Source organism: Nicotiana attenuata, unplaced genomic scaffold (assembly GCF_001879085.1).
Source record: "Nicotiana attenuata strain UT unplaced genomic scaffold, NIATTr2, whole genome shotgun sequence".
Taxonomy (NCBI): Eukaryota; Viridiplantae; Streptophyta; class Magnoliopsida; order Solanales; family Solanaceae; genus Nicotiana; species Nicotiana attenuata.
This window is the reverse complement of record NW_017670267.1, coordinates 848,619-874,222: the sequence shown is the minus strand read 5'-3', so window position 1 is coordinate 874,222 and position 25,604 is coordinate 848,619. Positions and strand designations below refer to the sequence as shown.

The window sequence follows — 25,604 nt, the reverse complement described above, 5'->3', positions numbered from 1 at the left end:
GGGGGGGGGATACAGAACAGAGACAAGGCTTTCGTATAAACTAGCAACATACACAAGGACATCAAACAAAACAAAATGCCACCACTCAATACAATGATAAGCACCAGAAGCAGAACATGTCTTACTTTTGGTTCAATCTGTTAGACCATAGAGTTTTTACTAGTCTAGTTGAAGGAAGTGAAAATCAAAATCCTAGCAAACGAAACAATAAATGAGGTATTTGGCAATGAGAAACTCAGAAAAATCTATCTAGAGCTATCTTTCTACAGTTACTGGAGCTTTTCTGTTCTTCTTCTTTGATAAGCACAATTATCTTACTAATTAATAGCTAAAAGAGTTATGCAGTGCAGTTGCATCTAACCAGATCAAATGCCAATTTGGTTACAGGTTTAGAAAAAATAGGTTTCTCAACAGATAATTAGTAAGTCTAGTAAGTGTTATTCAGAAACCAGATTTTAATGCTAGGAGCGCTTAAACCAAACTGATACTGTGTGCCTGTGACAGGGTGTTTCCTAACACCACAAGGAACCAGATTAGAGCAAAATGGAGAACACAGCTAAAACGAATGTTTTAACATATATAGTAGACAGCATAAGACCGCAGCACATAAGAGCTTTGCACAACCCTTTCGCATTCCAAAGAAAGAAAAAGGAAAGAGGAAAATCCATCACTTTTAACAGTTATAATTAGGGAAGGAAGAAAGAGAGAGCAGCTGGGGAATAGGGAGAAATGGGTGTTTCTTCTTACCACATGCCAATCGTCCACCAGCATTCCCAGTGGTAAGGCTGAGTTCATGCCCACCTAAAGATGGATCACCAAAAGGAGATTAGCTCATAAAGGTACCAAGCTGACCTCCCAAAAAATAAGAGGTAGCGTGTAGCAGTACACCAAATAAATCTGATAAGCTCACAGCAATACCGTTTTAAATCCACAGAAAAAAAAGGAAAAATAGACTTCAAATTTTAAAGTAGAACCTTACCCTTTCCCAAGTCATCCTCAAGCTCATGAACCACAAGCGCTCTTCCAACAACTGAGTTTGGACCAGACAATGGTATCTGCTTGGCATATCAAAGGTATAGTCACTAAATTATCCCTAACTTATAACAATAACAAGTGTAGAGCACAAAAACATGTAAGCACTCAAATGACCAGACAAGGTTTGGATATAAAAACCTGATTATCTACAATTGTTGCTTCAGCCACACCTGCATACAGTAAGCACAATTAAGAATACAGAAAATCATCATCCATCTTAACAAACAAAAACATAGTCAAAAACACTAAGAAGAAATCGAGAACATGTTTTTTACCATCGGCATTGGCTACTATGTTTCCCAGGTCACCCGCATGACGGTTTTCATCTTCAGGAGCTCCATGAGTCTTGCCATCAGGATTGAAATGGGGTCCTACAGTAAAACAGTGGGACGAAACTTCAAACTACTACCACAAAACTAGAAGTAAAGATATTTCCAGTTAGTCACTCCAAGAGTAGCAATTAATCAGCAGATGAATTAAGTCAAAATTGAAAACTAGATCAAAAGCTAACCTGTAGACATACACCCGTTTGTAGTGTCACCGTACTCGTGCTATAACACAAAACAAAGCAAACCAAAACATAACGTTAACCATAATTCACTAAAAGTTACAAACAATAAACACCTATATAACAATGCCATAAAATTCAAATGATAAAAATGTACTCACTAAATGGAAACCATGAAGCCCAGGAGTAAGTCCAGTTATGCGTACTTTCACAGTAGTTGGACCTATACAAAGAGGAGAATAAATAAATAAATAAATAAATAAGTATTCAGATAAAAGGGTTTGAAATATTCGTATAAAAGCTTAAAACTTACGGTCACAAACAATGAATATGGTAATACAAAACCAAATGAGGATAAATAACAACAACTACTACACCTTAGTCCAAAACAAGTAAGGGTGAGGCTATATAGATCTTCACTGACGATGTTACTCCCTTTAAACTAAGCTCATACCAATAGTATGCAAATACAAACAGAAGTATTAGAAATTCTCTATATTCAGATTTAGAGAAATGGGTATGAAGTGTTTGTAGAAAAGCTTACATCTTTAGGTCAGAATCCACAAATATAACAATATAGAAGCAAATTAGAGCAAAAAGGATGGAAAAAATAAACGAACAAAGATTAAGATAAAGGGCGGCCGCTGTTTCCACGGCTCCAACCCGTGACCTTCTGGTCACGTGGCAACAACTTTACCAGCTACGCCAAGGCTCCCTTTCAAAGATTAAGATAAAAGGGTATGAAATAGAGGCTCACATCTTTAGGTCATATTCCAGAAATGTGACAATAATAAAAGCAAATTAGAGCATAAAGGGTGGAAAAATAAACAGATAAAGATTCACTTAAAAGGGTATGAAACATTCGTAATAAAGATTACATCTTTAAGTCACAATCCACAAATGTGACAACAGAAAAGCAAATTAGAGCATAAAGGGAGGAAAAGTAAATAACCATCATCATCTTGGGAGAGAGTGACAACGCCCTCAACATTGGAATTGCCCTTAAGGACAGCAACAGCTTTCTTAGTAACAGCAAAAACAGTGAGACGTTTAGGAGCAGTGGCAGCAGAAAGTGTCAAAGATTGGGGGGCCTTTGACTTGAGATTGAGGGAAACACCGTGGAAAGAAGAGTGGAGTGAAGGGGAGGAGTTGGTGTTAGGGGCAGTAATTGGGAATAACAAAGAATTGGTAGTGCTGCTGGTGGAAGTGAAGATTGTGTGGGCGGCCATTGATGCCACAGAGGTGGCTAAGATTGAGATGAGAAAGATGATATAGTAATTGATAAACTGATAATGTTAGTGAGTGGAGTAGAGTAACAAGATTGTATGAGATTTTTATCTTTGGGTTTCCTGGGTTCTTGTTCTTATTGGCTTATTTTTTGCAAGATCTATTTGGTTTTGTTTTGTTTTATTTGACACTACTAAGTTTAAAATATTATTAAAAAAAAGGCTATTTTCATTATTATTATTGAATTTGTAAAGTTGCAAAAATTACTTTGTCGCAATGATATGTCACTAATGACGTTAGCGCATATAAACTTCTTTTTGATTATGTATACTTTATTTAAACAAAATTACATGATAGAAGTAATTCAGTTCTAGAAATTTTCAATTCCAGACACATTATCTTAAGTTTCATAATTTGGGGTCGACGCCGATTATGTTTCTATAGCAATTTATACATAGTTTAGTTAATGCTGGAAAAAAAATAATGAGTCTTCCATAATCAATAGCCGAATTGACTAACAAATACAATTAATTTCGATGGATTGGTCAATTTTATACTTTGTCCAAAAATATAATTTGTGATTTTACTATTAAAATGGATATAGTTTAATAATTATACGTGAAATTAACAACAACAAAAAGATACTAAAATGATCATTATAGAATTTCTAATGGAATTTCTATAATTTCTCTAGCTGAATTATTTTTCATACGGAGCATATATTTGGAAAATTGCCAGTTATGCCCATTTATAAGTAGCTCATTACAAAAATTGACCAATTCATAAAATATTACTAATATTAGCCAATTAGCTATTTGTAATAATCCATTAATCATCACAAAATCAATGTTGCTAGCCGGGTTCGAAGTGAAGAAGTTGAAGTAACAGAAATTGTGAAAGAGAATAACATAAATTCAAATGAACGGCTGAGATTAAGTTAGAGTTAATGAGCTGCAGGGCCAGGATTGAGCCACGTCAGCTTGAGGTTGTTATAACCACCTTCAACGGAAAGTGGAAGGCAGCAATCCTCAGGTCATGATATTCTCTCTCTCTCTCTCTATATTCCATTCTAACTTACTCTTCTTCCTTCTTCATTCTGCAGATCTCACCAGCTATGGAGTCCTGATTTAGGAGATAGTTATTTTCAGTTTGTTATTGTAGTTCAACTTCTTCTTTACATTAATATAAACAGAAAATTGTCCCAAAATTTCTCTTAAATTTACAAATTAGTTGTTTAATCTCTTTAGTTCTTATCGAGATCATTACAATTGGTATCAAAGCCTCGATCCTGCGACTGCGAAGGTGGTATGGTTGAAGGAACGAGGTTGAAAGTTATGGATGATAAGCTGGTAAGACACGATGAGATTTTGAATGAAGTTCTGACCACTCAAGAGGAATTACACAACGCTCGAACTGGGATACAGGATACCTTAGAGATAATCTTAGAGAGATTGACAAATTTGGAAAGAGTTCCCCAACGAACTCAAGGTGACAGACCTCAAGGAGGTGGGCTCTTACACATACCAGGTTAGGAATTGAGACAACACAGGCCTCAAGCTGTGCAGGCCCTTTCTCCTAAGTGGGAGCTGCCTTGCTTTGAAGGTCATGAACCTAAGGTATGGATTCAAAAGTGTGAAAGATACTTCAATCTGTATAGAACACCAGATAATCTGAAGGTAGAAGCTGCTGCACTCTATATGAACGGATTAGCTGATATTTGGTACGACTCATTAGTGTTAAGTAAGGGTGAAGTAAGTTGGACTGAATTTAAAGAGGAGTTGCTTATTCGATTTGGGGAGGAACTAATGGGAGACACAGTGGAAGAGTTGAACACGTTGAGTCAAGTAGGGTCGGTTGATGAATTCCTAAGCAAGTTTGAAGACTTGAAGGCTCAAATGTTGATACGGAATCCTCACTTGGATGAATCACACTTCATCTCCAGTTTACTAGAGCTCTAAAGGAAGAGATTAGGTTTGGGGTGAAGTTGTTTAAGCCTACAACTCTACGGTTTGCTGTAGAACAAGCTAGACTGCAGGAGAAGGCAATAGAAGCTGCTCACATGAGAACTAAAGTCATATCCAAGCCCTCCTTTCTGGCTGGCAATTCTACTAGTACAATGGTACCTGTTGCAGCTGCAGTTAAACCAAACTCCTTCAGGCTTAGTCCTAAAGTTTATGAATACAGGAAGAGCAACCACTTATATTATAAGTGTGGTGAGAAGTATACTCCAGGCCATCAATGTAAGAAGAAGCAACTGAACTGCATGATAGGGGCAGCAGAACCCCTTCCTGAGAGTAATGAGATAGAAGAAGAACAACCATGTACAGACTTGATTATTGAAGGAGAGTTGGAGTAGGAAGTCATGGAAGCTGTGTGCATGAATGCTCTATCAGGTGACAACAGGGGAGTCAATACCATATTGGTTCGAGGTACCGTAAGGAATAGGAAACCAATAGTGCTAATTGATTCTAGCAGCACTCATTGTTTCATTGATGTTACCACAGTCAAAGAGACAGGCTACCAAGCTAAGCATTGTCCACCAGTGAGAGTAACAGTGGCTGATGAAAATTATGTCATGTGCACTTCCATTTGCACAGGATATCAGTGAAAAAATGCAAGGTAAACCCTTCCAAGAATACTTACGAATCATTCCACTTGAAGGCTGTGACATGGTGATGGGCAATGATTGGATGAAGAAGCATAATCCCACTAAATTTGATCATGAGAAGATGTGTGTTACCATTGGCAAGAAGGGAAACAAACTAGTATTGCAAGGTATCTCTGAGGAAAGTTGAATATGATTTCCAGTGGAACAATGGGAAACATATTGAATAAAGGGCAAGCTCTGATAGCTCATCTGTTTATGATGAATTCCTTGGGGACAGAAGATCAGGAACCAGTAGGAGAAGCCATTAAGGAGGTGTTGCATCAATACCCTGATATGTTTGCAGAACCCAAGTCTCTGCCCCCTGTCAGGACCTTAGATCACACCATTCCTCTGAAACCTGGAGCCATGCCAGTTAGCCCGAGGCCTTACAGGTACAACTACTATCAGAAGGATGAGTTGGAAAGACAGGTTAAGGAGATGCTCACTAATGGCATAATACAACATAGTCAATCACCCTTCTCATCACCAGTATTGCTTGTCAAAATAAAGGATGGGATTTGAGGTTCTGTGTAGATTATAGAGGGTTGAATGACATCACAATAAAGGACAAGTATCCTATACCTATTGTGGATGACCTCTTAGATGAACTAAGTGGACCTGTGATCTTTTCCAAGGTAGATTTGAGAGCTGGTTATCACCAGATCAGAACGAGGATAGAAGATGTATACAAGACAGCTTTCAGAACTCATTTAGGCCATTATGAGTTCAAGGTGATGCCATTTGGATTAACAAATGCACCAACTACCTTTCAAGCTTTGATGAACCAGGTTTTTCAACCTTTCCTTCGAAAGTTTGTTTTGGTCTTCTTTGATGACATCCTTATTTACAGTTTATCTGAAAGAGATCATGTAACTCATCTAATTGTTGTCTTTGATACCCTAAAGAAATATTCCTTATTTGCTAAAAAGACTAAATGCTTATTTGGTCAATCTAAAGTTGAGTACTTAGGACATATCATAACTGCAGAAGGAGTGTCTACTGATCCATCTAAAATACAAGCTATGGTTGATTGGCCCAGACCAAACTCATTGAGGTCACTGAGGGGATTCCTAGTATTGACCGGATACTATAGAAAGTATGTTGCTAACTATGGAATCATTTATAGACCCTTAACTGACTTACTCAAAACGGATGCTTTTAAGTGGAATGATGAAGCTGACCTAGCCTTTACAACGCTCAAGAAAGCTATGTGTTCTACACCAGTGTTGGCCTTACCTGACTACACTAAGGAGTTCACAGTTGAGACAGATGCTAGTCAAAGTGGCACTGGAGCTGCGCTAATGCAAGAAGGTAGAACAATAGCTTATTTTAGCAAGGTTTTGGCTCAAAGACACAAGGGTAAGTCAATCAATGAGAAGGAGTATATGGCCTTGTTGAATGCAGTTGACAAGTGGAGGCACTATTTACACTACATGCATTTTATGGTCAGAACTGACCATCACAGCTTAAAATATCTTCTGGAACAAAAAGTTACTTCTGTTATACACCAGAAGGGACTGACCAAGTTACTTGGACTGGATATGAAGTACAGTACAAGAAGGGGGCTGAAAATAGGGTAGTTGATGCCCTTTCTAGGCAACAGGAAGACTCAGAATGCCACATAGGCCAATCTCAAGGAACATTACAGGCAAGTCTCAGTTCCTTCTTGGATGCAGGAGATAGCACACAGTTATGAAGGAGACTCTAATGCTACAAAAGTGATCAGTCAAGCAGCAGTGACTCTACAAGGACCTAGCATCTGGCATTACACTTCCAACATACTCAAAAGAAAGGGAAAGATCTATATTGGTACTAATGGTGATCTCAGAACTCAGTTGATCTCCACATTCCATGATTCTCCTGTAGGTGGACATTCAGGACAACTTGGTACTCTAAAAAGGTTATCACAAGTGTTCTATTGGCCTAGGATGAAACAGATGGTCATTGACTAAGAGAAAGGTGGGTAATAGAGTGGTAGTGCAGACCACTCTGCCTATCACTGGTGAAGATGGTCAATTCTTAGTAAAGTAGTGGCGATTCTGCAAAGGCAACTAATAAAGAGGAACAACACTGATGTGGTTAGTATATTGGTGCAATGTTCAAATCTACCTCCAGAAGATGCCACATAGGAGGATTATCAGTTCATCACAGCTATGTTTCCAAACTTCGACTCCAATCCTTGAGGACAAGGATTCTTTGAAGAGGTGGGGTATGTAATGATCCATTAATCATCACAAAACCTATGTTGCTAGCCGGGTTCGAAGTGAAGAAGTTGAAGATCAGCGGTAACAGAAATTGTGAAAGAGAATAAGAGAAATTCAAATGAACGGCTGAGATTAAATTAGATTTAATGAGCTACAAGGGCCAGGATTGAGCCACGTCACCTTGAGGTTGTTATAACCACACGGAAAGTGGAAGGCAGCAATCCTCAGGTCATTTTCTCTCTTCTCTCTTTCCTCACGCGATCTCTCTCTCTCTCTCTCTCTCTCTCTCTCTCTCTCTCTCTCTCTCGATCTCTCAATTCCCTTCTAACTTCTTCTTCTTCCTTATTCATTCTGCAGATCTCACCAGCTATGGAGTCGCAATTTAGGAGATAGTTATTTTCAGTTTGTTATTGTAGTTCAACTTCTTCTTTACATTAATATAAACAGAAAATTGTCTCAAAAATTCTCTTAAATTTGCAAATTAGTTGTTTAATCTCTTTAGTTCTTATCGAGATCATTACACTATTTGTAGCAAAAAAATGTTTAATTCTTGTTTTCTTTTGAGTGGGTGTTATTAGAATAGATTGAGTACATCTTAAGGATCTTGAATCTCAGTTTTGGGATGATTTGGTGAAGTTTTAAGGTGGTTTGAATTGACAATTCGAAGTAAAACGGAACATGAAAAAAAATGATATGTGTATCACACTATGTATCATTTGTGTACACATATGTATCATATTTGTATCAATTGTGTATCACATGTTATCACGTTCCCGAGGGTGAAAATTTCGGGTCGTGACAAGTTGGTATCAGAGCACTAGATTACCTAGGTCTCACGAGTCATGAGCAAGCTTAGTAGAGTATGGAGGATCGGTACAGAGATATTTGTACTTATTTTCCAGATGCTATGGAGTTTAGGAACAATTTCACTTCTATTCTTCTCTATCGTGCAATTTTATTCTATCATTGATAATTGAACCGTTCTATTCTTGTTCTCTCGTAAATGGCGAGAACACACACAACATCGGTAGCCGGACAGGAGCTGGAGCCCCGAGTGGCAGCTACGACCAGGGCAGAAGTCGAGGCCGAGGTAGAGGTAGAGCTCAGCCTAGAGCTCGAGCAGCAGCACCCGTAGTGGAGCCTCAGGTAGATTTTGATGAGAAGGTTCCAGCTCAGACTATACCCATTGGACCAGCTCAGGTCCTGGAGGGGTTCATAGCCACTTTTGTGCTTTAGGACGCTCTAGTTCGTTTGGTGGGCCTTATGGAGAGTGTGGCCCAGAACGGTATATTCCCTATGGCACCGCCATCTCTTGGGCTGGGGGAGGAGTATAGACTCCCGCTACTCAAACCCCGGAGCATATGGCTCCCCAGTATCAGACTCCAGCAGCCCCGCCAGTTGGGGTGGTTTAGCCGGTTGTTGTGGCACATGCCGATGATAGGCCCGCTATATCTTCTGAGGCTTTGTTGAGGTTGGACATGTTTACCAAGATTTTTCCAGTATATTTTAGTGGTGCATCTTTTGAGGAACCACAGGATTATCTAGCCCGCTGCCATGAGGTGCTGTAGAACATGGGTATGGTTGAGACCAATGGGTCGATTTTGCAGTATTTTAGATGATTGGTTCCGCCAAGAGGTGGCGGAGAGATTATATGTTGACTAGACCAGCTGTGTCGCCTGCACTTACTTAGGATCAGTTTGAGCGTCTTCAGCAGGGTAGTATGATTGTTACCGAGTACGAGACCAGTTTTGTAGACCTAGCTTTCCATGTTATTATCGTGCTCCCTAATGAGAGGGAGAGAGTGAGGAGATTAATTAACGGGATCACTTACACTATTAGTCTACAGATGGCCAAGGAGACTGGGAGTGACATTTTCTTCCAGACGAATGTAGATGTTGCTAGACGGATCGAGATGGTTCGTGCTCAGGAGAGGGGTCACGTGTTTGATAAGAGGCATCGTCATTCCGGTAGTTTCAGTGGTGCCTCATCTGGAGTCAGGGTTACTTTTGGTAGAGGCCATTTTAATCAGCGCTTCAGGCGTCTCACACTGCTTCAGGGAGTCGTGATCCTTATATACCTCATTCTGGGCAGCCAGCATACAGTGCACCATCAGCTCCTATCAGTGCGCCTCCAATTCAAAGCTATCATTGTTACGACCCAAACCTGGGGAGGCGTGGCTGGCACCCGGTGCCGTGCTGGACCGAGCGAACCACTCTGTAACTCATGATCGTTCGACCAAAACTAGAACATACATAGGTCGATTTGGCTGAAATCATTCCGTTTGTAACTATAATGGGCCAACATGGCCATAACTTATAATGTACAACTGTAAGTGGGCAAACACCGTATCAACAAACTATCGTACTTAAAACATGATTACACACGGGCCATCAAGGCCTCTAGCATACTGTACATAATAAACATGCGTCTACAAAGCCTCTAAGAGTATTTGACATCAAATGGAACAGGGTACCGGCCTACCCATAAGTCTGTAGAAAAACTCTGATACGATGACTTATAGACTCGGCTGCACTCCGAATGAGGTGGAGTCTTATCGATCCTTCGCTGAATGTTAACCTCGTATACTATGAGGGCTCGTTAAACTGATTATCTATACCTGCAGGCATGAATGCAGCGTCCCCAACAAAAAGTTGTCAGTACGAATAATGTACTGAGTATGTGTTGGCCCAAGTAAAGGTTAGTTTTGAAGACTGACAAAGGAACTCAGACATGAACCAGGTCCATCCCGCTGGTCCATCCCCCAGGTGCACAAAAATGGGCAGATTCGAGCATGTGGGATGCACGTGAAGGGGATAAGCTTAACTTGGTGTATTTAATATCTCCTGATCGAAAAGGTTGCATAATTGATAAGGAGAAGGAGTCCTAACTCAAAGAGAACACTATCCAAGATAGGGAAGGAGTTAGAAGTTGAAATCAACTACAACTCTTCCACCAAGGAAGAGTTGCATCAGAACTCTAGTTATTTCTTCGTCTACTAACTCTATAAATTGCAGGATGTTCTCACATTACATGTTGCACAAAAACGCAGAAGTTAAACGTGAATTGGGGCAAAATAGCAAGGTTTTTTGCAAGCAGTTCGTGTGTGATTCAAGTGTGCAAACTTGAAGCTACATGAACCAGATTGAAGAACCAGCTTCATAAAGTGTTTATGTGTCTTTCTTTATTTCTAGTTCAATTGTAGTAGGTGTTTTCATATTGTACCTTTCAGCTTTATTTAGAAGCAATTGTAATAGGTACTTTGAGTATTCAAGTTAGAGTTAACTTGAAGTTGTCGCAATAGTTAGAGGCTGGTTGCTACAACGGGATTAGAGTTAATCCTTAGGTTTACAAGAGTTTTGTAAATGCTGTTTTGGCTCAGTGATTTTAGTGGAAGTTTGGGAAAATCCTAATGAGTAGTAGGTTGTGATTTTTTCACCTTTTGAGCCAGGTGTTTTCCACGTAAAAATCCCTGTGTTCTTTATTTTCTATATTTATTATTCCGCAAACAGTAGTAGTTGGAACACCTAGAAGAACCAGGTCCTTCTATAGTTCAGTTAAGCGAAAATTGGGTACTACACAAATCACCCCCCCCCCTCTTGTGTGGTATTGACGTTTAAAACTTCAGTATGTAAGGCAGAACTCAAACATAACCATAAGTCAACATTAATTAAGGACATATAAGAATCAACATAAATCTCTAAAGTGCCACCATATATGCATACTTATTATACTTATACATATATAATGCTTTTCTTTGAGACTATTGTCCATATCGGATGATGCATGACTGCCCAACTGATCAGTGGTAACTACCCGACCGGCCGTCGCACGGTAGTAAATGTATGACTGCCCAACTAGTGATAAAATAATGATAGATAACTGCCCAATCAGTGGTAACTACCCAACCGACCGTAGCCCGGTGGTAAATGCATGTCTGCCTGACCGGCCGTAGCACGATGGTAAATAAATATGTACGACTGCCCAACCGGCCGTAGCACGATGGTAAATGAATATGCATGACTGCCCAACCGACCGTAGCATAGTGGTAAATGAATATGCATGACTACCCAACCGGCCGTAGCACGGTGGTAAATGAATATACATGACTGCCCAACCGACCGTAGGACGATGGTAAATGTATGAAGATGCATGTATCACTATATTATAAATTTTAACATCTTTATCATATACCTCAATAGAGACTTAGGAACATACTTAGACATGCTTTGAATTACATTTCATATGAATGAATAACATAGACATCCTTAACTACTAAGAGTAGAGCCACTTATAGAACAACATTACGTTTACGTTTCGTTACTTGGATCATGCTAAAAGAATAAAGGATTAGCCTTATCATACCTTATTTGAGAAATTTATCAAACACTTTTACTTGAGCTTGCCAAGAACAACTTTTGCTCCTTCTAAATCTTTGAATAAGAACTAAGCACTTCTTATGATCATGGTCTACTTCATGTTGCTGGGCATATGGGGTATCATGGATGTATGTATTTGCTATGTTTCTAAAGTAAGAGACTCTCTAATAATAGAAGGAAAGATTTCAACCTTCTTTCCGTGTCTCAATTGCAAAAGAAGTATAATATAAATGCTTAAAGGCTTGCATTTCATGTGTAAGCAAAGCACGTCAAGTGCTGTGACTCATGTGCACTTTGGTGCCACCCTTGGCCTAACTTAATGCCATGTGGCAGCCCACAAATTCCCCTAAAATGCCACCTAATCTCATAAACCAAAGAGTCACCATTTAGATGTTTGAGTCATTTTCACTTGTTCCACGTGGGGGGTAATGTTCCCACCTAGCTTATACACCAATTTCCTAAATGTGCCATCTTGCTCTATGCCTCAAGAGTTATTTATTGGGCTTTCCTTGCTGCCATGTTGGGAGGCTTATCAAGCCTATCCAAATATTTTAATTACTATCCACCCCAATAATTTGATGACCAATCCACCAAAACTCCCTAATCTTGCCACCTAGCTCCAAGACTTGCCTAGTCAATATTGAATTCCCTACTTGCTGCCACCTCAATCCTTATAAAGTTGATTAGTCATGAGCCCTCCTTATCCTCATGATTTCACGTGGATTCATACAAAAGATACTTATCCACTTATAACTAATTCCATATTCCATAACTTTATACCAATATTTTCCCAATTATTCACACAATAATTTCTAAGTCTCGATTCACTTACATACTAATATATTTCATATACCTTATTATCTTGATCATGTGGTATAATACTAGTCCATAAATACGGGATATTATAGCTTGGACCGTATTTTATCCCAAAATATCAAACTTCGTCCAACCTCATTTTCTTTAACCCGTTTACCCTATGACTTTCACGTCACATACCTATCACTTGTTATAAATAGCATAAAAAATTATAACCTTAAAAATAGTTTTATCCTTGAACCTATGTCAACTATCTTACGACAAACCCAACGTATAAAATTACGGGATGTAACAATCACCATGGTTATCCGGCCCATTCGGGTCAGCTTCAGCTTCAGCAGCCATAGTAGCAGGATGGGTGTTTTGGGTGTGGTGGTATTGGGCACATTTGGAGGTTCTGTCTGAGATTATTGGACGGCATGCCATAGCAGAGTTCTCGTGCCATAGTTTCGGCACCGGTTGCTCCACTGCCCGCTCAGCTAGATAGGGGCATGGGTCAGGCTGCTAGAGGTAGGGGTCAGGCCGTTAGGGGTGGAGGCCATGCCGTTAGAGGTGGAGGCCAGTCAACTAGAGTCCGTCCCAAAGACGTAGTTCAGAGTGGTGGGGTCCATCCCCGATTTTATGCTTTCCCAGCTAGGCCTGAGGCCGAGTCATTTGATTTCGTTATAACAGGTATTGTTCTAGTTTTTCATAGAGATTCTTCAGTTCTATTTGATCCGGGCTCTACTTATTCCTACGTGTAATCCTATTTTGCTTCATATCTGGTTGTGCCTCGTGATTACTTAAGTGCTCCTGTGTATGTGTTCACGCCTGTGGGAGATTCTGTTGTTGTAGATCGTGTTTATCGCTCATGTGTGGTTACTATTGGGTGTCTTGAGACTAGTGTATATCTTCTACTTCTTGATTTGGTAGATTTTGATGGTATCTTGTGTATGGATTGGCTGTCACCTTATCATGTTATATTGGACTATCACGCCAAGAAGGTGACCTTAGCCATACCGGGGTTGCCTCGATTAGAGCGGAGGAGGACTCCTGGCCATTATGCCAGTAGGGTTATCTCTTATGTGAAGGCTCGATGTATGATCGAGAAGGGATGTGTAGCTTATTTGGCTTATATTCGCGATTCTAGTGCGGAGATTCCTTCCATGGATTCAGTACCAGTTGTCCGTGAGTTTCCAGAGGTGTTTCCTGCAGATCTGCCGGGGATGCCACCCGATAGAGATATTGACTTCTGTATTGATTTGGCTTTGGAAACTCAGCCCATTTCTATTCCACCATATCGTATGACCCTGCTGGAGTTGAAGGAATTGAAGGAGCAGTTGCATGATTTGCTTGATAAGGGATTCATTAGACCTAGTGTCTCGCCCTGGGATGCGCCTGTGTTGTTCGTGAAGAAGAAAGATGGGTCGATGAGGATGTGTATAGACTATCAACAGTTGAACAAAGTCACTATCAAGAACAAGTACCTAGTATCGAGGATTGATGACTTATTTGATCCGCTTTAGGGTGCCAAGGTATTTTTGAAGATTGATTTGAGGTCTGGCTACCATAAGTTGAAGATTAGAGCATCCTAAGTCCCTAAGATGGCTTTTCGGACTCGGTATGGGCATTATGAGTTCTTAGTTATATCATTTGGGTTGACAAATGCCCCAACAATATTTATGCATTTGATGAATCGGGTGTTCAAGCCCTATTTGAATTCTTTTGTGATTGTATTCATTGATGATAGTTTGATCTATTCCCGAAGTCAAGAGGAGCATGAGCGGCATCTTCGGATTGTACTCAGACTCTGAGAGACAGTAAGTTATATGCCAAGTTTTCAAAGTGTGAGTTTTTGTTGGACTTATTCGCCTTCTTGGGGCACGTCCTATCGGCAGAAAAGTTGATCCTAAGAATATTGAAATTCGGAAAGCCTTGGAAAATAAATACACTACAGTAAGACAAGGAACGAACACTAGCAGAAATTCGGCAAAAACCGACCACGGTCGACCGACCAATTTTGGTCGGTAAAAAAAAGACCAAAGTTGGTCGGTTTTTCAAAATATTTTATTTTTTAATTTTTTTTACGAAAACGACCAACTTTGGTCGGTTTTTTTTGGCACAAAATGCAGAAAGCTATTTTTGAGTCCCGCGAAATTTATTTTTCAAGAAACCGACCAACTTTGATCAGTTGTTCATTTAAAATAAATTAAAATTAATATTAAAAAAACCGACCGAAATTGGTTGGTTAATTCGACCGGTCATTTTAAAAACCGACCAACTTTGATCGGTTATTTTCGTGCGAAAATACAAGTAATGAGTATAAATGAAATCAAAAGACAATCTTAAAACAAAATGCACCAATGTTCGAGTGGTAGAATAGTATCCTGCCACAGTACAGACCCCGGTTCGATTCTCAGATGGTGCATTTTTTAATTACATAATTAAAATATCGACCAACTTTGGTCGGAAAAAATCGACCAACTTTGGTCGGTTTTTTCGACAATTTTTTTTTGAATTTAATTGACCGACCAAAGTTGGTTGGTATGCCCTTCCGACCTTCAAAATACCGTCCACACGTAAATGGTTGCATTTTGGACAATTATTGGCCATTACCGACCAACTTTGTTCGATTTTTTGGGACGGTTTTGCCCGAATTTCTAGTAGTGGAACATATTTCTTGGAATGAATTTTTTTGAATTTCAAATGGTAGATGAAAAATCTGTCATGAAACAGCTTGATGAGTTTCTTGTCTTAATTTCTAGACTCAAAGATTTTAAAGTCAATGTTTGTAAATCTCTCCAAGTGGCTATTGTACTTGCAAAATTATCAGCCATTTGGAAATATTATAGAAAGAAATTGTTACATTCTTGAGAAGACTATAATGTGGACCAGTTGACAAAGCATATTCAAATTGAAGAAGAGACACGAAAGTATGAAAATAAATATTCTGCAGAAACTAGTTCAAGGGCGAATTGTGTTGAATCTAGTAATGCAAATATTGCTGCAAAATCTGGAAACAAGGCTGGAAGGAAGAGAAAGCTTGAGGTTATTCCAAAGGAGAATTCTTCTAACAAGAAAAAAGGACCGTGTTATACTTGTGGTAAAATGGGCCACTTCAAGAGAGATTGCAGATTCTGTAAGAAGCAGAAAAGTGAAGAGAACGCTAGACAAAAGAGGGTAAACAATGTTGTATAAAATCAAGCAAATTTACGCTATTTATTATTGTATAGGGGTATTTTTGGGCTTTTTCATTTTTAACAATCAAGGAAGATCATGGCCTTGGATTAAGCCCAATATTTTGTTTGAAATGATTTGGTACTTAATCTTTCTCTTTTATCTTGTTTATAATTCATGGCGTTTCGAACATTTTACATACTTTTTTGTTTGCTTAAGTGTCATTTTTTTTTCTTACTTTGAATGGGGAAGGTAGTTCCCAATTCTTCTGGTGATTATATTTTAATTCAAAATTTTGTTGCGCCAACTAATTCAAGTTCAAGCTGAATTGGCGCATTATCGCGACAAAACACTACCTACTAGAGGTTCTCTCTAACGAGAATTTTTCTTGTGATTTCAATATCACATCTAGCTCTTAAATTCCAATCCGTTTATTAATAATTAAAAACCTGGTTAATGTGATACAATCAGTTTGTACTATGTTAGTATATTAGCATTTTATTATTAATATAAAATATGTCATAATTCCCGGTACTCCATGATATAAAAAATTGTCATAACTCCCATAACTCCCACTATTGCATGATGTAAAAAATGACCATAACTCCCATAACTATCACTACATATGTAGAAAATGGCTATAACTCCCACTACTTCATGATGTAAAAAATGACCATAACTCCCATAACTCTCACTACTTCATGATGCAGAAAATAGCTATAACTCCCACTACTCCATGATGTAAAAATGGCCATAACTCTTTTGTAACTTTTCTTCATGTTCTACCACCAATTACACTTTAATTTATCCATGATTCCACGTTCTCTATGATTTTATAACTGAAGAATTCCTACACCTATAAATAGGAGTCTTTCTTCCATAATGTGGTGTGAAAAATAGTTATAGAGTGTTTCAATGGGACGGGTTTTCAATTCTTTGCCCACAATCATATATGGATTTGATCACGGCGAGGCATAGAAATTTTACCATTTCAGGTGGTTATAATTTCTTACAAACTCCATTAGAGTTATAATCAAACTTTATTGTCTTTGCTAGTATTTTAAAATCAAAGTATAGAATAAAAGAGAAAAATACGTTAAAATACTTACCTTAAATCCAGAATTTAATCATGAAGGAAATTCATGGAATAATTAACAATCATTATGCTCAATCCCAAAGCTTCTACTCAATTGGTTAGAGTCTCGTGTTATAAAACAATAAAAGAAGAAGAAGAATTGCAGAGAAAAGTAGAGAGAGAGAATTCTTATTGATTTGGGATGAATTACAATGGATAGAATCCTCTATTTATAGGGAGAGGTTGACTTAGCCACCAAGTAATAAACCCTAGAATCTCTCTAAATATGGACATTCATCATAAATAGAATTCTATTTATAACAAGAAAAGAGTTTTTACTTTTGTTAAAGGAAAGGTTCATCTTGATGGAGCTTTAGACTAAACAACTTGTCCATAGTTTAACCAAACAATGCCTAATTAGATTGAAATCCTAGTCCTAGTGGGATTCGGATTTAATATTATTTCTATTCAGTAGAAGAATGTATTTCGCCTACTATTTGTGCAAAGATCCCAATTAGATATGTATGCTGGACCCTATATTCTGGAACGATGCCGTTATTAGGGGAAACCCTAAAACTTGTTGTCCAAGACAACCGCCTCTACACTATATAAAGAAATATATATTTCTTCTGCACTTTTCTCACATTTAAATTAAAATTGTAGACTTTCTATCTTTCCAGTTGCTTCCCTGATCAACATGTTGCACGCGCAATTCCAATTGTCAAAACAAGAATGGGAGGAATCCTCCCATAGTCGACATACTTGGTGGAATGTGAGTTTTTCCTTGTCACGAATTACTTAGCAGTCTGCTCATGATCGTCTAATATAATCCACTTGTTTTTCAGTTACTTGAAAGAAGACGACTACAACTTCATCGGGTGATGAATAAGAAGTGCGTGGGTTCTCTAAAAGAAGAAGATCTGAAGGGGAAGAGAGTCTTTTTGAGAGTTGATTTGAACGTTCCGTTGAATGACAAAAATTACAATGACATCCCCGATGACACCAAACTCCGAGCCGTTGTTCCAACCATTGAGTATTTGATGCAACGGGGCTCTCGTGTTATTCTTGCCTCTCATCGTGGTAGTCCAATCGGTATCACACCAAAGTATAGCTTGAAGCCACTTGCGCCAAAACTGTCAAAGCTATTGGGAGTTGAGGTCAAGACAGCAAATGATTGTATTGGTCATCAAGTTGCTTATATGGTTCGAGAAATACCAGAAGGAGGGGTCCTGCTACTGGAAAATCTGAGATTCCACACTGAAGAAAGGTTTCTTGATGACGAGTTTGCAAATAAGATGGCGTCCCTTGCAGATTTGTATGTCAATCATGACTTTGGGTCTGCACACAGATCATCCCCTTCAATACAAGGGGTTCCTGACCGCTTAAAACCAAAACCAACAGTTGCTGGATTCCTTATGAAAAGGGAACTTCGCTATCTTACCGAAGTTGTAAAAAATCCACTAATGCCATTTGCTGCAATTGTTGGTGGTTCAAAACTTTCAACTAAATTTGGCGTGATAGAGAACCTTTTGGAGAATTATAAGGTTAACTTGTTACTCCTTGGTGGAGGTCTGATATTTACTTTCTATAAGGCCCAAGGCTACTCTGTTGGATCCTCACTTGTAGAGGACGTAATGCTTGATCCAGCAAAATCACTTATTGAAAAGGCAAAGGAAAATGGTATATCTCTGATTCTTCCTGGTGATGTTGTGATAGCAGACAAGTTTTCGGCCGGGGCTAATAGCAAGGTTGTTCCAGTATCTAAAATTCCACATAATTGGATGGGTTTAGATATTGGACCAGATGCTATCGCGTCTTTCAGCGCAGCCCTAGATACCTCCAAAACTATCATTTGGTATGGACCTATGGGGGTGTTTGAGTATGACAAATTTGCTGCTGGAACGGAGTCTATTGCAAAAAAATTGGCAGAACTTGGTGGAAATGGAGTAACAACAATCATAACAGGTGGCGAGTCTGTTGCTGCTGTTGAAAAGGTGGGGCTTGCGGACAAGATGAGCCACGTTTCAATGGGAGGGTTTGCCAGCAAGGAGCTTCTCGAGGGGATACCGCTTTCCGGGGTGCTTGCACTTGATGATGATGATGCTTGAGCAGTAACTATGCTCATGATCGTGCTCTTCTCTTTTTTATTTTGAGAGAAGCAAGTTTTGTGTATAATGTATTCTTCAGTGAACCTCAAACTTTGCATAATCAACTCTCGATGTATATGGTATGGTGTTCATTTGGAAAAAAAGGTTAAAGAGAAGGTCTCAGAAGACTTATTACCACAGCCAGGAAAACCTTTGAAACAACATCTGCAATTAAAGCTTATTTAGCATATATATTAAAAGTAACTTGCAAACAACCAAAGAGGGGTTGACCAGGAACTGGTATTGAATGTTTTTCTAGCCTTGAAGAACCTCCTGTATTTGAATATAATAATGTTTGGATGGTATTATCAAATTTGACATTTTGCTTCTCACCAAATTTCCCTAATGCAGCTGTAAGTTTTTCTTTTCTACTGACTAGTTTTGGGCTTCAAATAGCTTGTTGTACAGTACATTATACAAAAATGATGGAGATCCACGGTTTAGTTTTGTGGTAACTGGTGAAAGATATTAACAGATATAAGTGAATATGTCTTGGTTCTGAAGTTGAATAAGGTGCAGCTTTGTTGGACAAAAATGAGGAAAATTTACTGCTCTTCACGTTTTATATATATACACAACGTGTCTACTCATTTCTTTATGCTTGAACTATGATAATTAGATAATTATCAGATTCACAAATTGTACTTTTATAGATTTTCAGCTCTATTACCAATAGTTAAAACTGTAATGACTCCATTGTATGCTATAAAGAAATCTTGTTGATGTCAATAAGAGTATGGAACAGAATCAAGATTTTTTCTGTCATTCTTGAGATCAGTTTCCACTGGAACAAAATTGAAATGCAACTAGATGATACAGTTATCGTCTAGCCAACTCATTCTACATGCAATCCTCTCAGCAAATATATAGATGAGATTGAAACTAGAAAGAGAACAATATATAGCTAATGTTTCTTTCAATTGTTCAATGGATTGACAAGATCTTCCCACACTTGAGTTACCCCAGAGAGTTGATTCAGGCCCCATTCAACTCCAGCTTTGGCTATGATTCAGTTGGGAATGCAAGGTTCGATAAATTATAATCTTCCAATGGTTTGCTTTAGAGTGGCTTCAGCTTGCACAAAAATTTCTTTAACGTATATTATCCTTCTTGAGAAGCCGAAGAGTGAGAATGAGCGCAGTTTGCAGCAAACAAATACAAACATGCAGAGTAGGGAAATCCAAAATGAGTATCAAAAAAAAAGAATGTCCTTTTCGAAGTGATGATAATGTTGCTAATAATATTAGTAAAGGAGTTACTTGTTTTTTCATATGAAAATAGCTTTTGTGAAGTGGTGACTAGTTCTTGTTTCACATAGAGATGGCAATGGGGTAGGGCAAAAGTAGGGCAAGGCAGGGTAGGGCAGGGTAGGGCGGGTCAAAGTATATTTTTAGAAAATTATAAATGGAGCAAGGCAGGTGGCAGGGCAAGAGTTTTGGCTGCAAAATTGATAAAAAATAAAGTGAAACTTTTTCATTTTTCAATACAGTGTGCTAGTGTGCTGCCTATAGATTTTGTATACCTCCTTAGTTATGAATTTAGTGTGTAATAATTTATAGCATTAATTATGAATTACTCCTATAATTCATAGTTTACACTGTCGTTAGAATGCAGTATTTTCACTGGGAACATGCAAATGGATTGCGTATTGGTGGAAGTATCACTAACTTGTTAATTTGTTATTTTCTATTTTTCTTTTTTACTTTATTATTTGCATTTAGTTTAATAAGCTTAAATGTTTTACTGATACATCAAGTAAATTCCATAGAGCAGACAATCTGATTTCTCTTTAGTAAGATATTTGGTCCTTCCAACTCCAAACTTTCATGAACATTTATTGAGTCAAACATGATATTATGTTGGTTTGGTTATTATTATTATTTACACACTCTAATTTCTTTTTCAAGTACTTGTAAAATATTCCCAAACAAATATACATCTTATGAAGTACAGGCTTTAGTTTCCTCACATACTATAATTTGTTTGTTTATTAGAGTTTCCTTTCATTTAACAAGTTTTAGATTTTACAGGTTATTAAATTTCTTGACTTAGTTTGCTTTTACTTTTGCTCGAATCGAAATTAGAATCAGACCCGTTCAAATAAGTAAGAACATGATCAGAACTTAAAAAATGAAGGAAAAAAATATAAGCTAAACAGGGCGGGGCGGGGCAGGGCTAAACGGGGCGGGGCAGGGCAGGTTAAAAAAAGAAAAGTTGTTTAACGGGACAGGGCAGGGCAGGGCAGGTGAAATATGTGGCAGGGCAAAGCTTCACCCGCCCTACTCCGCCCCGCCCCGCCCTATTTGCCATCCCTAGTTTCACATTCAGGATTTTCTCTGCTACAATCAACTAAACAAGCTATCAGATGGAAAAAGCTACGATGCAAAACAATGCAAGAGATGAGAGCAGAGATAAGGTAAGGTTCGACTTAAATGGTAGATAATGGAGCACCACTTCAATATATGGGGTTGTCGGTTCTTTTTTTCTTTTTGTCTCTTTTTACATTAACGGTGAAGGCACGCAAGGTAAGCGAGCCTTCTTCTTCTTGTAATTTTAACGCTCCAAACCTGATGGACCCTAAACTATATTTTGAGAAGAAGGCGTGTTGACTAATTGCACCTTTGGTGTAATTTTTAAAATCAAAAGGAAGGTTTACTCAATAAATGCGCCTTCTGTGCATTTTTGAAATTACACAGAAGGATCAATCTCCAGACGCACTTTTCTTTGTAAAATATCTGACGTTGATATGATAAATGTCTGACATTACAAGTTTAAGGAAGGCTCATTGTCAGATCGCGCCTTCTGTGTAAATGGAAGGTTTGCGTATGAATGCGCATTTGATGAAAAATTGCTAGCATACATGCATTTGGATTCTATATATAACTGATGCAATTTCATGTTGTATATGGTATGTTTGAATATACTAAATTTGAAAAAAAGGTTAGTATTATTTTCATAGTTTGTAATGTAATTGTCAAATCCTGGTATTATTTATTGATTAAAATTGCTTCTTTATGTAGATTTCAAAATGTCTATTGATCATCGTGTAAGGGTTGCACTGTATTGGGGCGATGAGATAAATTATGAAGCTGATACAATTAGATATAATTGTGGTGCTCGTTCCATTGTGAAACTTCCACTGAATGTTGAGTATGAGTGGCTACTTAGGGACTTGCATATTATGAAGAAAACTAACCCTAACGAGGTAACACTTGTTATCTCTAGTAGGTGGCCATATCATACCACATAGGGTATTGCTCAATATTTAGAAATTCCTATTATTGATAGTGAGTTATTGCAGGATTTTTTAGGGCACCTGATAGACAAAGGCATATGATTAATTTTGACGTGCTTGAGATGTTTATTAAAACTGAATTATGGGAGGTTGTTAAGCCTCAAATATTTTCATGAGTCATCTCTGATTTCTAATGTGCCCTTTTTAAATCTTAATGAAACTCCAACCGAAGCTTATGTGCCATGTACTGATCTACTGAGTAGTTATTCAGAATTTTGTAGTTTTACAAGTTTGTTATCACAAAGTACATCACCAAAAATAGACCTAGCACCTAGTAGTTATGGCCATGGTTTTACTAGTTTTGGCACATAATATTCCACTGAAAATTATTATTGTCATAATTTTGGAGATGGTGCAGGAACCGGCAATGCAGCCATCATACTTGTGAATACTGAAATCTCAAAAATCCCAAAAATTTCAGATATACTTGCTCGTGTTGAAGCTGATGCTCATGTCGATGAAGGGGGTGATGATTCTGACAGTGATGCCCAAAACGATGCATATAAGTCAGGTGAGATTGACGACTGTCACTTCCAAACGCACACGCAAGTATACGTGATCGTACAAGTAGTAAAATGATAAGTCGAGTGTCGAACCCACAAAAACTTGTATTTACTACCCACTAAATTTACCAAAATTGTTCTTAAGTCGAGTTGATCAAAGTTCAAAAGTGTGATTATACTAAACAATAATTCTAACTAGTAACTAAGTTATCAAGCAGCAAAATGGTTGTTGTGTATTCAGTAGAGACGAATATTCCAGGGTTCTGATCGATTCACCAATCCTATTGTGTTCTAGTTAACTCTCCCTTTCATACAATTCACTCATGGTTGCTAATTAATCGAACAATTTCTCTCGTAGTCTTCTCCCGAAGTACTACTCGCCTATTCAAAATAGATTAACCGCCTATATTCCTATGAAATCAATCTATGAAGGACGCGTTAAGATTACGATATTTAGTTAAGCACGGTGACTAGGTATATTCCTATCCTAACCACAAATCTGCCCCCTCAGAGTTAAGATCATGCTCTCTTCAATTCTTCTCTAATCTAAACACGACTTTCCCAAGAAGAGCATAGATAGTACATAGAACCTAACTGCTGGCCAAATAATTAAGCAATTAATCACAGAATTGAAGAAACATCCATATATTGGTGAATTGTAATTAGGTTAAGTCAGCGAATATTCATGGCTAAATCACAACCCCGAAACTATGGATATTAGCTACTCATGATAATATCAAACAATTTCATAAGTGTTGAATAATTGAAACTACTAAGAAAGATGAAGAAAAACTAAGAATCCTTTCTCCCGAGCGTTCTATGTCTTGTTCTCGCCTCCAAAGAATGTCCAACCCCCCAAAAATAAGTTTAGAACCTCTTTTATACATGTTGGGGCGTGTAGGGTTGAAATCACCAAGTCCCAGTCGAATTAGGACAAAATACGCCATTTGGCGCCTGGCACCAACCTGGACAGCAAACTTTTTATTCTTCTGTCAATGGCATTTTGGTTGGTGTAACGATTCGACCGGTCATTTTGAGCATTTATACTTTGCTCGCCAATTCTCGGGCATGGCTAGCCCCGTATGATGTATTATGACTTATGTAAATTGTCGGCTTTGGTTTTCAAGTTAATCGGAACAGATATGGAAGACTGATTCTCAGCTTGAAGCATTAAATTTGAAAGGTTTGACCAAGTTTTTACTTTTTAGTATTTGATCTCGAATTTGGATTTTTATGATTTGGTTAGCTCAGTTTGCTGATTTTAGACTTGGGAGCACGCCCGGAATGTGATTTGGAGGTCCGTGGTAGAATTAGGCTTGATTGGCGAAATTAAAAATTTGGCATTTCCCGGTCGGCAGTAGAAATTTTGATATCAGGGTCGGAATGGAATTCAGGAAATTGGAGTAGGTCCGTTGTATCATTTGAGATGTGTGTGCAAAATTTTAGGTCATTCGGATGAGGTTTGATAGGTTTTTGCATCGTTTGCGAAATTCGGAAGTTGGAAATCCTTAGGCTTGAATCTGAGGGTGATATGGTGTTTCGACGTTGTTTTGAGAATTCCGAAGGTTGGAACAAGTTTGAATAGTGGTATATGACTTGTTCGTATTTTTGGTTGAGGTCTCGGGGGCCTCGGGATGAATTCAGAAGGTTGTCGGAAAGATTGGAATTGAAATTGAGCAGCTTCAGCTGCTGCTTCTGTCATATCTGCACCTGCGGATCGGGGACCGCAGGTGCGAGATCTCAGGTGCGTGGAGGAGACCGCAGATGCGGAAGTTGGCCATCAGAAGAAGAAGCGCATGTGCGGTGTGTTGGGCGCATCTGCGAGATCGCAGGTGCGCTGCCTGGGCGCAGATGCGGCCCTGAGGAATTAATGAAACCGCAGATGCGGTTGGTTTGACCGCAGAAGCGTGAAAAGGAGCCGCAGGTGCGGAATCCTGGGCAGAAACTATATAAGCATCACTTCGCGAATTTTAGTCATTCTTCCACCATTTTTGGTCGATTTTGGAGCTCCAAGCTGTGATTCCAAGAGGGAATCAAGTGTATACATAGAGGTAATCTACTTGGGCTTTGTATATCTTGTGTTTATGGTGATTATTCCATTGTTTAATCATGAAATTTGTGGGAAAATTAGAGAAGAAGCTGGGAGATTAGGGCTTGAAATTGGAGAGTTTAAATTGAGGATTTGAGGAGCCATTGAGGTCCGATTTTGATGATTTTGGTAGGTATAGACTCGTGGGAGGATAAGGATCCTAGTGATATGATTTTTATCGAATTCCGAGACGTGGGACCCGGGGGTCGGGTTTGACCAATTTCGGGATTTTTGAGTTAATTTGGTAATTTTTGCGTGAGCTTTGTTCCTTGGGCATATATTGATGTTATGATTCTGATTTTGGATAGATTCGGGGCGATTTGAGGCCGAGTTGAGAGGCAAGGGCATTGCGGAGTAGATTTTCGTCCGGTTCGAGGTAAGTAACAATTGTAAATCTAGATATGAGGGTATGAAACCCCGAAATTTCGTACTATTTTGATAAATAAGGTGACACACATGCTAGGTGACGGGCGTGTGGGCGTGCACCGGTAGCGATTGTGACTTGGTCCGTCCCGTGGCAACTGTA

General features: G+C 38.6%; 2 protein-coding genes across 2 annotated transcripts in view; one reads left to right on the top strand and one right to left on the bottom strand.

Moving 5' to 3' along the window:
• LOC109236986 (superoxide dismutase [Cu-Zn], chloroplastic) overlaps window positions 1-2,936 on the bottom strand; it is a 4,782-nt gene extending 1,846 nt beyond the window's left edge. Inside the window, exons 1-7 of the mRNA XM_019403227.1 lie at window positions 2,496-2,936; window positions 1,705-1,766; window positions 1,547-1,586; window positions 1,311-1,406; window positions 1,174-1,205; window positions 980-1,055; window positions 748-801 (exon numbers count right to left, since the gene is read on the bottom strand). Coding sequence (XP_019258772.1) covers window positions 748-801; window positions 980-1,055; window positions 1,174-1,205; window positions 1,311-1,406; window positions 1,547-1,586; window positions 1,705-1,766; window positions 2,496-2,772 — 637 coding nt within the window. The 5' untranslated portion in view covers window positions 2,773-2,936. The remainder of the gene's footprint in view (window positions 1-747; window positions 802-979; window positions 1,056-1,173; window positions 1,206-1,310; window positions 1,407-1,546; window positions 1,587-1,704; window positions 1,767-2,495) is intronic.
• Window positions 2,937-17,840: 14,904 nt separating this feature from the next.
• Window positions 17,841-19,484, top strand: LOC109236975 (phosphoglycerate kinase, cytosolic-like). Its single transcript, XM_019403214.1, has one exon. The coding sequence runs from the start codon at window positions 17,926-17,928 to the stop codon at window positions 19,150-19,152; it is 1,227 nt and encodes a 408-aa protein (XP_019258759.1). The 5' UTR covers window positions 17,841-17,925; the 3' UTR covers window positions 19,153-19,484.
• Window positions 19,485-25,604: the final 6,120 nt, after the last annotated feature.